At 39.6% G+C, this 14,122-nt stretch overlaps 1 protein-coding gene across 4 annotated transcripts in view; it reads left to right on the forward strand.

Moving 5' to 3' along the window:
• The first annotated feature begins 7,828 nt into the window (after positions 1 to 7,828).
• SIAH1 (siah E3 ubiquitin protein ligase 1) overlaps positions 7,829 to 14,122 on the forward strand; it is a 32,783-nt gene continuing 26,489 nt past the window's right edge. Inside the window, exons 1-2 of one of the 4 annotated variants that reach the window (XM_073307724.2) lie at positions 8,321 to 8,571; positions 11,790 to 11,912. Coding sequence is in view for 2 of the 4 variants with exons in the window: in XM_073307720.1 (XP_073163821.1) it covers positions 7,938 to 8,013 (76 nt within the window). In the remaining 2 variants the exon portion in view is untranslated. Of the gene's footprint in view, positions 8,014 to 8,320; positions 8,572 to 11,789; positions 11,913 to 14,122 lie in introns of those variants that run through there. The other 3 variants (XM_073307720.1, XM_073307721.1, XM_073307723.1) reach the window with 3 other exon arrangements.

A 14,122-nucleotide genomic window follows, 5' to 3' on the forward strand; every position in this document is an offset into this window, starting at 1 on the left:
CTCATTCTTCAGAGGGTTTCTAGTAAGTTGTGGCCCCAACTAGGCTCACAGTTCATATAAAATAGTAGTCTTACAATAGTGGTTCAACACTAGGATCAGCCAGCCTGCTCACCCACCCACATTTCCAGCAGGAGCTAAAATACAGCAGTCACCCAAGAAGCACTTGCTTCAGTCTGCCCTTCTCTACACACTGAGGAGTAAAAATCTCCTCTGGTCAATGCAACCTTATTATGTTCTCCCCTTTTAAGCTTTTCCCTCCAAGTCTGACATCTCTTACAGGTATAGGGAGGCAGGGCTGATTGCATCCACATTAGCTCAGTAACTCCATATTGCCCAGTGTGGGGTTTGTAACCCCATCACACTGACTTTAGAATATTATATTATAAAATCTTCATTGGGTTAAAATAAGGGCTGAGCCTTCCTATAGTGCAAGGAAATACATTTTATTGGCTATTGAGTGCTAACGCTTAAATAAAGAAATTTAATAACAGGAATTTACTAGGGCTATTTCAGCCACATAATAGCAGACACCCATTTGCTTCCCTCCCTTGCTAAAAAAAGCAAGACAATAGTTGCCTATAGGGCATGACACACTTAAGCATTTCCACTGAGCTCCATGAACTCACAATGAGTCAGATACCAGCATAAGGTTGAAAATAAACAGGATTGTTAGAAACCTTACCACATCCAAATTTTTTTCTAACAGTGTCAAAGTCACATAAAAAAACCCCATGAGAACAGCCTAATCCTGAAATTTCTACATAGTAAGACAGCTACAACTCAAGATTCAAGGGCCAAGCATCAAAGAGGGAATGAACAGGGACTATGAGATGGTTGAGAAAAGGTGAGATGTACACTAATTACACATTGCTCCCAAAGAGCTAATCCAATATTGCATCTTGGGCCCTGATTCTGCAAACACATATATACGTACTTAACTTCACAAACATAAGTAATTCCATTGACTTCAATGGGCCTATGCACGTGCGTAACATTTACGCACGTGCATAAGTATTTGCAGGATTGAGGCATTAGAAGTAATTTCTTAGGAAACCCTGAAGAGTGGTTCCTATGAGGTCCTAAAAATCCATATTACAAAATATACTTATATGTTTCTGATAAAAGGAATTATTGCCAAAGTAATCAGCAGTTATTAAAAGATCAGTGTGAACTTAATTTTTTTTTAATTGATGAATTAGGAAAAACCAAACAAACCAGTTTTCTGACAGAACACTTTTTCAATAGTGTCTGATTTTTTTTAGTCAGTAAATAATATTTTGTGTGGCTCCCTTTTTGTTGTTTTGAAGGGTGCTTTGGGTAGACCCATAGCAACACTAAACATTCTTGTATTTCCCTTTTCTCTTTGTACAATGCCTGTCTTCTGCCTATTCTCTCTCTGTTTCAGCTATGTTGTTGCTGTTACTGGTAAACATCCTCTTGCAGAGCCTGAGGAAGGGCACAAATCATAAACCAAATAGTTAAAATAATTATACACAAAGTACTGTCGAGTGCACAAAGTTAAAAATAAAACAGAAGAGAATTTTAAAATAATCACCAATCTCTTTTATTTATAGTAAATTTAGGGATTACTTATGACAATTGTAAGTACGAAACGTTCACATGACAATGTGATTTTTCAAGTTGTGTCCTTTTAAATGATGATCGAAGACTTGCCACTGCAGATTTCCTCATCCAGCTACACTATAACTAGAAAGCAAATGCTTCCTGTGTGGCTGGTTGCTAGTTAGGCTCTGATCCTGCAAACATTTACACACATGCTTAACTTCATTTACCGTGAGTAATCCCACTGAAGTCAACTGGCACATCAGGATTATCAATCCCAAATAATCCAAAATGATGACTCAGACTGCAGAAATCACAAGATTTGCTTAAAAATCACGAGACATTTAAAATAATAAATGTGTGTTTGTGGGGGGGTATTTGTCTTTGTGCTTTTGAAACTTTACGATTCACATTTTCAAGCTTTTCTCTGTAACCCCTTTTTAAAATGAAAACTGAGATTCTCAAGTAATCATCTGTGTCAGAAAAGCACCTTAGAAAAGTATCAAATATGCAAGACTCACGATAAAATCATGAGTTGGCAACACTGCACATGTCTAAGTTTTTGCAGATTTGGGGTCTTAAAGCTTACATTTTTCAGGAAATCTGTAAAAATGTGTAGAAAGTAGGTTTAGTCCAACAGCCCTTATATGGAGATCTTTAGCCTATCCCTAAATTCCTTTCTTGTGATATTTTATATTGTTTGCTCAGAATATCATGCTACTATGTAAATTAAACTACCACATCTAAGAAGTAACGATCAATGTTTACATGTGAAAAAGTAAGATGGCTCTTTTATTAACACATTTTTCACATTTAAACATATTATGATACTGTCAGCTTCTTTGCTTTCCAAGTTCCTAAATAACACAGATAGAAAATGCACTGAGGAGTGTGAATGAAACAAAGTAGTCTTACTAGCAATGAGAAACCAGTAACAAATTTACAATATTACTGTACCCCAAAACCCTAAGAATGCTCTTGGATGTTTGCACTCACAGTCGCTATTGTCTTTCTTTCCATGATACTGTGAGACATGAACTGCAAAAACCATATGTGGTTTAACCAATGGGTAATTTTCTAACAATATTTGCTATTTATGGGGAGGATGATCATTGGCTAAATCAAAACAAAAATAAAATGAAACAGATTGGGGCTTGTATTTATGGTAAATAATGTATCACTTTGCAGAAATAGCTTAAATATTCCATAGAGTCTAGTATTTTTTGTTGCAAAATGTTTAAAAACAACATATTCAGAATTACAGTAGATGTAATTAAGGCCAAGTAATTTAGTGTTATCACCCTCTTATTGCCTGTTTTGCATTGCATTCTTTGTCCGTATTTTATAGAGTTGCTTTGTCCAACTCTATAAAATATGCTTCCAAAATTCAATATTTAAATTGTTTTATTCCATAGAAAAGATACTACAGCACCTCCAAGGTACCCATCATGCCACTGACAGAATGGCTCTTTCTTCAATTGATGTATTGTATTACCTTCCACAATTTCACTTACTCATATCCTTCTCAAAGAAAGCATACATAAATTGTGTGTCATTCTGAACTTGATCTTTTAGGTGCTGAGTATTCTGGTCCCAATATAGCAAAGCACTTAGGATGGGATTTTCAGAAGTGCCTAAGGGAGTTAGGCACTCAATTCCTTTAGAGTCTTTTGAAAATCACACTCTTAAGCAAGTAATTAACTGTAAGCATGTGAGCAGTCCCATTAGCTTCAATGGTACTACTCATAAATTTAAAATTGAGCATGTGCCCATGTGCTTTGTTTGGTTGGGACTAGAGTGCGCAGAATCTGGCAGTATCAAACCTTGTATGAATGTTGAGAAAGGATGCTGGACTTCTGCCCTACCAACTGGATTCAGCTACAAAATCTGAGCATCGATCTCTCCACCCACTGGCTACCATACTTCTCAGCCTCAAACAGTGAGAAATCTCAAGGCAGACCTGCCAAGTTTTACTCACTGTTGAGAAAAGATTAATTCATTTGTGCTTAATTTATGCCAGTTTTGAAAGTATTTGACTCTTGTAATGAAGGTCTTACAGTGTGTTTCATTGAGAGTTTCAAAATATCACTCCTCATTTTTTAAAATCACATGCATTTAAATTTTTACAGTGTGAATGAGCCTTGTCAAGTGTTTTAGCAATAACTAAATAAAAATTAATTGGAATGTTTTTGTTTTTTTAGCTAATTAAATACAAAATAATAATATCTGTAAGGAAGGGAATGTTGTCTAAAGATTAGAGAAAAAATGAGGGTCTATTCTCAGGATGACATTCTGCATGACCTTAGATAAATTAATTTGCTTCTCTGTGCCTTACTTTCCATTTGTAAAATGGAAACAATAAAATGTATCTAGTCTTAGGTTTACTGAACTGATTAATTATCATAAGGTGTTTTAAGGTGTTTGGAGATACTTAAACTAAAAGAACTATAAATACAAAACATCATATTTTTGGACAAGACTAAAAAACTATGATCTGTGAAACTAGGTATAAGGTGTGTAATTTTCTTCATAACACAATAACTTTAACTCTGACGCAAAATAAATATTATTTTTATCAGTAAACATAATCTCTGAATATAAAAACAGAAACCCTTATGAAAATTATATTTACCCACGAATGATACATATATAGATCACCTTAAACTGCAAGTCCACATACATATATAATATTAACAAAAATGGATTGTACTATACACTTTTCCTACTAAACAATATATATAAAATTACTCTTATGAAACAGCAATTACTAAAAAAATTACTAAAAGTTCTTACAGTCACAAAACATATTAACTGATATTCCCTTAAAAGTAAATATTTAGATAACATAATGCAAAAAAATGAAAGTAGTATAAAAAAATCAACAATCCATAGGTCAGGGATAAGGTTGCTGTGAAACAACAATGATTTTTCCTTCTTTCTTTAAAGGGGATCCTAATCAGCATTATAACAAGAGTGTGATCTCAAACCTGGGCCCTGATCTTGCAAACATTATGCATATGCTTAAGCAATAAGTGTTTGCAGGATCAGGAGCTTAACTATGGAAATGCTACCTCCTCCCAATAATAAGCCACATAGACCTCTGGAGCTGGGACTAGAATTCTGGTCCTTGATCTCCAGAAATACCAGCTTCTACCGTTGGAACTAAAGGAAGATCTCTTTTAGTTATCACCTATAGAAGGCTCCTTACAATCTTTCTAAATTTCAGCCAGCCAATAGAGCACAATGTGTTTATACATACAGCGACTGACTCTACTCCATGTCGAAATCAATGAAAAAAAAATCCCCAAAATCTTCGGACATCATGTTGATGCACAACTTGGCCCACAACTATCCACAACAAAAATAATAATTTTGCTTAATCGCAACCTATTTTCTTCAAGAATAGCTGATGTACATTTTCAAGGAGATTTAACTATATAGAAAACTTGGTTGGACAATAACAAGTCATTTTGGAGCTGGAGACAAAAAATGGTTCAGACAAAAGTCATATTTTCAGATCAGAGTAACTCAAAAAGTCTCATGAATTTCCTACAAACAATGCAGAAATACTCTCACCATAGTCTTTAGATTAAATATGGTAATTTTTAGGCCAGAAGAATTTTCCATGCCAAAGTTATGAGGGTACTAAAATAGGCTTTATAATGGAAGCTGTTGCAACCTTAACTATGGATGGGTATCCAGTTTACCACACTGTTTACATGGAAATATTTCATGACCACCATATAAATACAAGATTTGGAGAGAGAATGGTGTGTGCAAAGCATTCATACTTCAAAGAAGTTTATTTTTCTATTATACATCTTTAAGTAGCCTTGTTTACACAAGGCAGGACTCAAAAATTGTGATATTGAAACTGATTGCAAAATCCTGCATCACTAAAAGGTATCTTCAACTTAATCCCAAATGTGAATGTATAAGGGTGAGGTTTAGCAGATCTGACATAATAGCCGCATACAAAAATAAGTGCTTTCTGGCCACTGAAAGGAACAAGTAGGCTATTGAAAACCATCTGGCTAACAAATTAAAATAGACAACAGAAAACTGTCCAGTCATTAAGTGATAAATCAAGAAACATCATTACAAATATACATATACAAACTGTATTAAAATAAAAAATATACATGGTTATCCTCTTCCAAACTTCTGAAAGACTTTAGCCAACATGGAGAATTGGGTCCTGATCCGCCAAGGGGCTTAAACACATGTGACTTTAAGCATGTGAATACTTACACTGACTTCATTAGGTTTACTCAGATGGTGAAAATTGTTATGCATGTGCTTAAGTGCTTTGCTGGACTGGGGCCTAAAGTGGATTTTGTAGTCACTAATGAGAAAGCTGGCATAAGATGAGAAACTGTGGCATTTTTTCCATAATCATGTGGGCCCTGATCCTGCCAGTGCTCATGCACATTTTTGACTTTGCTCATGTGAGTAGTTGTTTGAAGTCAAGAGAATTCTTATGTGAATTAAATTAAGCTTGTGCATACATGCAAAATTAGGCCCATAGAAAGGTACTGTTGAAGGGCCTGCTCCAGATGAAATCAGTAGGAATTTTACCATTGACTTAAATTAGGGAAAGACTAGACACTAAGACCCCTGTCCTGCAAGCATTTAAATACAAGCATAACTTTAGACATATGATTAGTTCCATTGAGCCAAAAGGGACTACTCAGATGTGTAAAGTTACTCACACGCTTGTTTGCAGGATTGGGGCCTAAGGCAGCAAAATGGAGAAGAAAGGTGTGACTATGTTTAGATGCAGGTGGAGGTAATGCTAATACATGTACTATAAATTGTTTGGCTTGAGCTACTTTTTCTCTTCCTTTTTTTCTATTTTGTCATCAAGTTAAAAATCACATTTCTGTCTGAAAATTTATCTACTATTGTTACAAGTAACACCAAAGATTACTATAAATGAAAAAGCAGGAGAAAAAAATAATTCATGTATTAGACAGCACTCTGTTTAAAGACCATTTCACTGTTTCAGTGAATGAGACAAGGGTCCTATGGAAAAATAGTATGTGATCATGTAATTACAGACTGTATCATGTTGCATATGCACAGAGGTGGCTGCATTAAGGTTGCATGGGCAATTTTAATTCTTGCATGTCTTAACTTTCAAGTGCTTGACTTTACAACCAAAATAATGTTCTTTTAACGTAAATTGTTGGATGTAGTTCTATAAGAGTTAAAGATTTTTTTTTTAAAGAAGTCACACATTCAGTAATGGACAGGTATTTCTTAAGTAGGGCCCTTTGTATTCCACAATGCCATGGATGCGCTATCCCCATGACAACTTCCAAATGCAGTTATATGCAATTATAAAATTTTTTTTTGCGTATTTAAAACTAAAATGTGGGAACACCATAAAATTGGTTTAGATTATATGCTACTCTTTACTTACAGTTACATTTGTGTAGTTAAATTGGTTTAGAAACTGATGTAGTTAAGTCAGTGCAACTCTTTGTGTTATACTCTTAAATCATTTTGAGCGTGGCTTATATTGGTTTAACTTAAGTCCATACAAGTGGATTGCATTGATTTAACTACATCGATTTCAAAACTGATTTAAATAAAACAGTACAACCTTTTTTGTGCATAAGATAAGGCATTAATGTAGGGCCTATGTCCTTTCCCTTTGTAAAGTCCTTAATTCTGTGGTCCCAGATTCATGCAGACCCCCACTTAAAGACTTGCTTGTGCAGATCTATTGCAGGATGAAGACCCTTGGCACAGGGATCTCTTAATGGATTTTCGACATCACACTTTGGAGTGCTATCATATAATTAGCAATTTAGAGCAACTAATATGTTTACAACTCATGAATGTTATGATAAATTTTTGCCTTAATAGAATTGAAAACCAAGGGTAAGCGTATCCAGTAAATGAAGGTGTAACTATAATGTGGGTAGGCATATCTGTGCTAGCTTTAATCTAGCTAGTACAGGTAATAATAGAAGTGAAGATGCGGTGGAACAAGCTTCAGCTCAGGCTACCTGCAGCAGTACAAGCCTGCCAGGGATATATTCAGGGTATGTATGTAGCCTGCATGACAGTCACAGCTTCATTTGCTGTGTAGACGTACCTGATCACAGAAAACAAGTAAATAATTAAAGTGAGACGATAAAAGGTGCAGAACAAGTGCAGAGTCTGCAAGGGGGGCAGGGCTAGTGACCTGAAGTCATGCGGGACTCTCTGTGCACACCAGCACAGACGGCTCAGCACTTTTTGAGGCAAACTAATAATGGGTCACGTGGATGTGATAAGACCCCAACGACGGGGGACACAGAACAGCCATTGTGTCAAGACACCGAGGGGCAGAAACAACTTTTCAGCCCCGCGTGGGATCTGACATGGTCCTGAGAGAGCTGGGCAGATGCAGAAGAGGTGACAAGGCTCCGCGGCCTAACGGGATAAAAAACAACACAGGTGGGGCAGGAGGGACCCCCTGGGAACTGGAGGGACCTGCTGTGGTCCCGGTGCGCACTCGGCAGAGCTCTGGCTGACCCCTGTTTTGGGGGACGGGGGCTGTTGGGGACACGGGGTTCGGCGTGCTGGGGGGGCTGCCTGAGGTCCTGGCGGGCCCGAGTATTGGGGTGCCGCTGGAGTGACAAGGTGCCCGTGGCTGACGGGCCCGCTGGGATCGCCGGCCCGCGATGAGGTCACCCGCGGGCTCCCGAGGCCTATGAGAAGCCGGCGGGCTGCGTGCGCGTGCGCGTAGGCCGCTACCGGGGTGCGCGCCTCCGCCGCCCGCGTCGGGAACTGGGAGCGCGCGTCGCTGGCGGACTGTGCATCGCGGCAGGCCGGCGCGCTCCCGTGCGTGGCGGTGTCTCCTCGGCCGGCGGGCGGGAGGGAAGGAGCGAGCGGTTGGTTTGTCGGGCCAGGCCCCAGCCGTGTCGGCGAGAGCCTCGTAGCGAGTCGCCCCGCAGCCGGGACGGTAAGGGGGAGCCAGGCCGCTTGCAGCGTGGTCCCGCCCAGCGCCCACAGGTGAGCGGGGAGGGAGACCGGGCGGCCCCTGAGGGGCAGGGATCTCTCGCGGCGGCGGCCTTCACCCCCCTCAGTGCCCGCCCGGGCGGCCCCCGCGGAGGGCTGGTGGTCGCCGCGCCCGGGGGAGGCCCCGTCCGAGCCCCAGGGGCGGGAGAGTCGCTGCGGCTGCAGAGAAGACTCGGGACAAGGCCCCGCCGCGGCCTAAGCGCAGCCTCGGCGCCCGGCTTCCTCTTCCCGGGAGTAGCCAGCCCGCCGGGCCCCGGGCTCCAGCTGCGAGGGGCCAGGGGAGCCGCGGGCGCGGCGCTGAAGGGCGGGCGGGGGTCCCCCTCACAGCGCCAGGCCCGAGTCTCCATGGCTGGGGACAGCGAGCCCGTGTCGAGGTCGGCTCTCGGGTCCGGGGTCTGTGTGCCTGGGGAAGGCGAGCTCGCCTCTGTCACCAGTCCGAGGCAGCCTGGAGCTCGCCTGCTGGCTGCGGACGGAGGGGTTTGTTTTGAGGCCATGTGTGGGCCCTGGGGGCACGGTGGAGGCGCTGCTCCGCCTCCGGGGCTGCCCCTTTGTGAGCCCGGCCTCGTTGACTCGTGCTTTGTGTCTGTGCTGCTGGACTGGAGCCGAGTTCGGAGCTCGCAGCCGGCATGGCGAAGGTCGGCGGGGCCGCGGCGTGTCTGGGAGCCAGAGGGCTTGGGTGTGGGGGAGAGCTGCTAAGCCCTGTCTCAGGGGGTCTCAGTGAAACCAAAGGCTGGGGAGCCTCTGCCCCCTCCCATCACCTACTCCTCCATGGATCCCGATCACATGGGCTTCTGTGGAAGATAGGATCCTGGACTAGCTGGGCCAATGATCTGAACCCATATGGCAATTCCCGTGAGACCAAACGTCTCCATTCTCTTACCTCCACTGGGAGGAAGACAGAGGAGTTTTGCTCATCCTTTCCATCACTCTGCCCTTCCTTCCTGTGGTCCCAGCAACCCCAAGCCAGAGCGCCTCTGCTTTACTCTTCCATTTCTCCCCACTCCTCTACAGTTTAAATTAGCACTATCTAGTTTGCAGTGGTCTATTATTACTGTTTGTAGTAATGGACAAAATATAATAACCACTCATCAAACACAGAGGAAGAGAGTCCCCTCTTAGAGCAGTGTACAGATTAAAAATACAAAAACAAAAGGTGGGAGAACAGTTCCTTTGCATAATAGGCAAATGTCTTATGAATTACTTTGTCATTTATTTAAAGATAAAAATGCTAAACTGCTCTTCCAACACCCTCCTTCCACAATCCAGTCCTCTCTACCATATTCCCAGTTTCTGTACTTCTCTCTTTCCTCCCCTGAGCAGTTCACTATAAGCTAAACAATGAAGTAGACTTAACTAGTTCCTTCTCTTTATCTCAGAAGTGGGGGCTCAGCAAGGTTTTAAATGAGGGTCATGGCTTTGTGGACTAGCAGCTCATGAAAGACATTCTGTACATTGGGTTCAACATGGAAGAAAGTATGGGAAGGGTCATGGGATAAGCAGAAAAATAGAGCAATGATGCTGGCTCTGTTGCTGGAGACCAAAGGCTTGGTGGAGCCTCTTCTCACCCCTAAATCTTTTAAACTGGGTCTAATGAGCTGAAGGTTTGAGGAATTTGACTTACATTCCTCTTAATGAAGCACTTGTCCAAAGAAATAGTGAAGGAGTACCTTCTAAGATCTATAAATTACTATACAGTCATTTGGGAGTAATATGGATCTTTATGAGGAAGTGGTTTAGTTAATTATAAAACAAATTTAGAGAATACATTTAACAGATAAGTCAAAGTAACTTTAGTTTTGCAACCTATTTTATGCTGATCTCTTGATGTGGAAACTGAACTAATTGTATAAATAAGATAATTGAATTAATCTGGATGTAATCTAATGTTCTTATCCATGACTAAAAGGGACTGCATCAGTTCTCTTTAACTTGAGCTAGTGGACAGTAGCAATCAATCTTAAAATTTAGAGCAACGCTATCATGTAGTTCAGGCCCAAAATTTAGGGATTTATTGGCCACACTATGTATTATAGTGGTTTTCTTTTTGGAATTTTGCTAAAAAAATGAGGACCAGAAAGAGAGATTCGGATAAGTGAGAAGGTGGTTACAAACAAAAGTGAAAATTAGTCAGTTCTGATTGTCAAATCTAAATGAAAACATAAAGACAGAAGTTTAACTTACATCAGGTTTAGTTCTACTAAGTTAAGGTTTCTTAGTAACAAAGGTAAAGACATGTCAATGTCTTGTACAGTGACCCCTTTCAAGCAATTTTCTTTGATTCTCAGATTGTAAACTTCTGAGGTATACATGCAACTTTTATCTTTAAAGAAATGTTGTTCACTTGTATATTTCTGTGAGGGTCTTAACTGGGTGCAGCCAAATGATCTCCCCAGCATATACTATATTACAACACAATCAGTAGAATACATGCCACACAAACAACACTGGGTAGTCATATTTTCAGGTAATAGCACAGGTTTACCTGATCTGTCATTCCATTAGCGCACATTTCTCAGTGGCAGAAGAGCTTTTAATTCAGTGATTTGGGGCATTTCATACCTTATTGAAATTTACCTAGTAATATGCTGTCAACATTTTAGAAGTGTTAGTGTAAAACAAACAGCTTGACTGCCAAAATAGCACTGATACATAATTTGCTCTTTTATAGTGCCTTATCTGTAGTAACTCCTGAATTCTAATCCAGACTGTGCACTGATTTTCTGTATGGCTTTGGGCAAGTCATTTCAACTGCATGCCTCATTACCATTATCTATAAAATGGGGATTCTTAACCATCTCACTATGATGTTGTGAGGGCTGGTTAATATTACTAAAGTGCTTTTATCATATAAAGAGCTAGATAAGTACAGTTAACCCTGGATACATGCACTTTGTTTTCTTGTGAGTGGTAGTGTAGGTAGGGGAGAGGGTGTAGGTCTGTGGTGGTATCACAGTGCTGAGAATTGAATATTGAATTTCAAGTTACTTCATTTCCCCAGGAAAAAATTGTTTAGTGTCAAAGCTGCAGAATCTAGCTCACTTTGTTTTTCTATATCTGGAATTGTATCAAACATTTACAGTACTACATATTTCCATGTAGTAAAACTGGTGCAAAATATATGTAGGCAAGTACATTTTAAAACAATAGCTGACAATTTCCTCCTTTTGTCTGTCTGACCTGAGGTCAGAATTCTGTATATTTTTCTGTATTAGTTGATGGCCATGTGAACACACAGCAAAGCAAGCAGATTGCAGCACCTTGCATTACTTAAGCTATTGGTGATGTCATCTGCTCTTGAAAGACAACAGAACTTTGAACTTCGGTCTTTGGTGTTGGCAAGTACTGTATAAAGCCTTTCAATTCACCTTTAAAGGTCTGCTCTGGCATTTGTGCATTATACTCAGTGAATTTTACGATTATACAAGGGATCCTAAATCAGACCCTAATACTGCAGTATGTGACTGCAACAGATTTTCAAATTAGTCAGTTTAAGTGTTGGGTTTTGAACACTGTGTACTCTAAACTGTGGATATCCTAAAAGGGAAGAATGTTTGAGTGGCATTTACATACTGTTTATGATAGGTTTCAGAGTAGCAGCTGTGTTAGTCTGTATCCACAAAAGGAACAGGAGTACTTGTGGCACTTTAGAGACTAACAGATTTATTTGGGCATAAGCTTTCGTGGGCTACAGCCCACTTCATCGGATGCATAGAAGGGAACACATATTAAGAAGATTTTATATATATATATATATATATACACACACACACATACAGAGAAGGTGGAAGTTGCCATATAAACTGTAAGAGGCTAATTAATTAAGATGAGCTATTATCAGCTGGAGAAAAAACTTTTGTAGTGATAATTGAGATGGCCCATTTAGACAGTTGACAAGAAGGTGTGAGGATAGTTAACATAGGGAAATACATTCAATATGTGTAATGACCCAGCCACTCCCAGTCTCTATTCAAACCCAAGGGAATGGTATCTAGTTTGCATATTAATTTAAGCTCCGCAATTTCTAAATGGGCCATCTTGATAATCACTACAAAAGTTTTTTTTCTCCTGCTGATAATAGCTCATCTTACTTAATTAGCCTCTTACAGTTTGTATGGCAACTTCCACCTTCTCTGAATGTGTGTGTATGTATGTGTATATATATCTTCTTACTGTATGTTCCATTCTGTGCATCTGATGAAGTGGGCTGTAGCCCCACGAAAGCTTATGCTCTAATAAATTTGTTAGTCTCTAAGGTGCCACAAGTACTCCTGTTCTTTTTACTGTTTATGATGTATTTTCAAACAGCTGCATTCAGAAGAGGGCCTTCAGATTTATGAAGGAAATGTCCATGTTAAGTGTGGTTAATGTACAGGCTCTCTAGAGTGTTAAATGATTTTTATTTACAAGGATGATTTTTAAAACTTGCTATTGAATTGTAAAGGGGAAAAAAACTTCGGAGTAAATTACTTTAACGTAATTTCCTGTGGATGGTGCCTCGCTTGATAATGTAGGTATGTTAAAATGCTTATCTTTATTGTTCCTGTTTACTATAAATCACAGTCTTTGTTTCTGTATTTAGAGGAAGTTCTCTATTAGCTTTACTATGGTAAGCTCCTTTTTTATAAATCTCATTAAAATTTGCTGTAGGGTGAAACTTGATATACGATCTTGGTTTGAAAGGGAATTTTAAAATTTATCAGCATTTGTGTGCTTTGTCTGTTTTTATCGCTCAAATAGCATAACTTTTAAAGTGCAATGCTTAATCATTATTCTCTATTAATAGATTAACGTTTTGAAAAGGTAGAATAGTGAAGTTTGTAGTCTTTTACACGTTATTGCCCACTGAGACACTGGGGGTGGAGGCTATGGTCATTCAATCAGTGCAATGAACCTCAAATTAAATGTTTGCTTAGGCCTTGAGATGGTAGATTGTCATGGCTTCATTGTTCCTTTCCTATTTAGTAAAACATTCTGATTTATATTTTCCCCAAATGGCTGCAGTTCTGCAATCTTTTGAGAAACATAACATTAGGAAAGTTTACAAAAATGAAGATTTTTAAAAAGTGCTAATAAGAATAATCAGGAACAAACTAACACATGCAAATGTATTGTGGCAATGTTTTTCCATAGGTACACTTGAAATTTGATGTATAACTTGTTACTAAGGCCTTGGTCTTGCCATGAGTTCTGTGTGAGTGGAGGAGCCCCATTAACTTCAGTGGAGTTCTGCACAGGGATACACCTGCATAGAATTCGATTTAAGATTGGGGGCAGATTCCTTGTCTAAACACAAGCTGCACTAGTTTAAATCCATTTAAAAGTCAGTTTTAGTTAAGCAAGTGCAACTTTGGTCCGTAGACAGGGCCCTAATCTTTTCTTTTTACCCTCATCCTTAAAGTATGGTTCTTTTCTGATAAGTAGCTGTAAAAATGGCATCTTATTCAATAGTTTTGCTCTTTGTATCTATTCAGAGACACACCTGCTTATTTTTAGTTACCAAAATATGATTTTAAAACTTTTTATTCCTTATAGCACTACAGACCCC

Source organism: Lepidochelys kempii, chromosome 12 (assembly GCF_965140285.1).
Source record: "Lepidochelys kempii isolate rLepKem1 chromosome 12, rLepKem1.hap1, whole genome shotgun sequence".
Taxonomy (NCBI): domain Eukaryota; kingdom Metazoa; phylum Chordata; order Testudines; family Cheloniidae; genus Lepidochelys; species Lepidochelys kempii.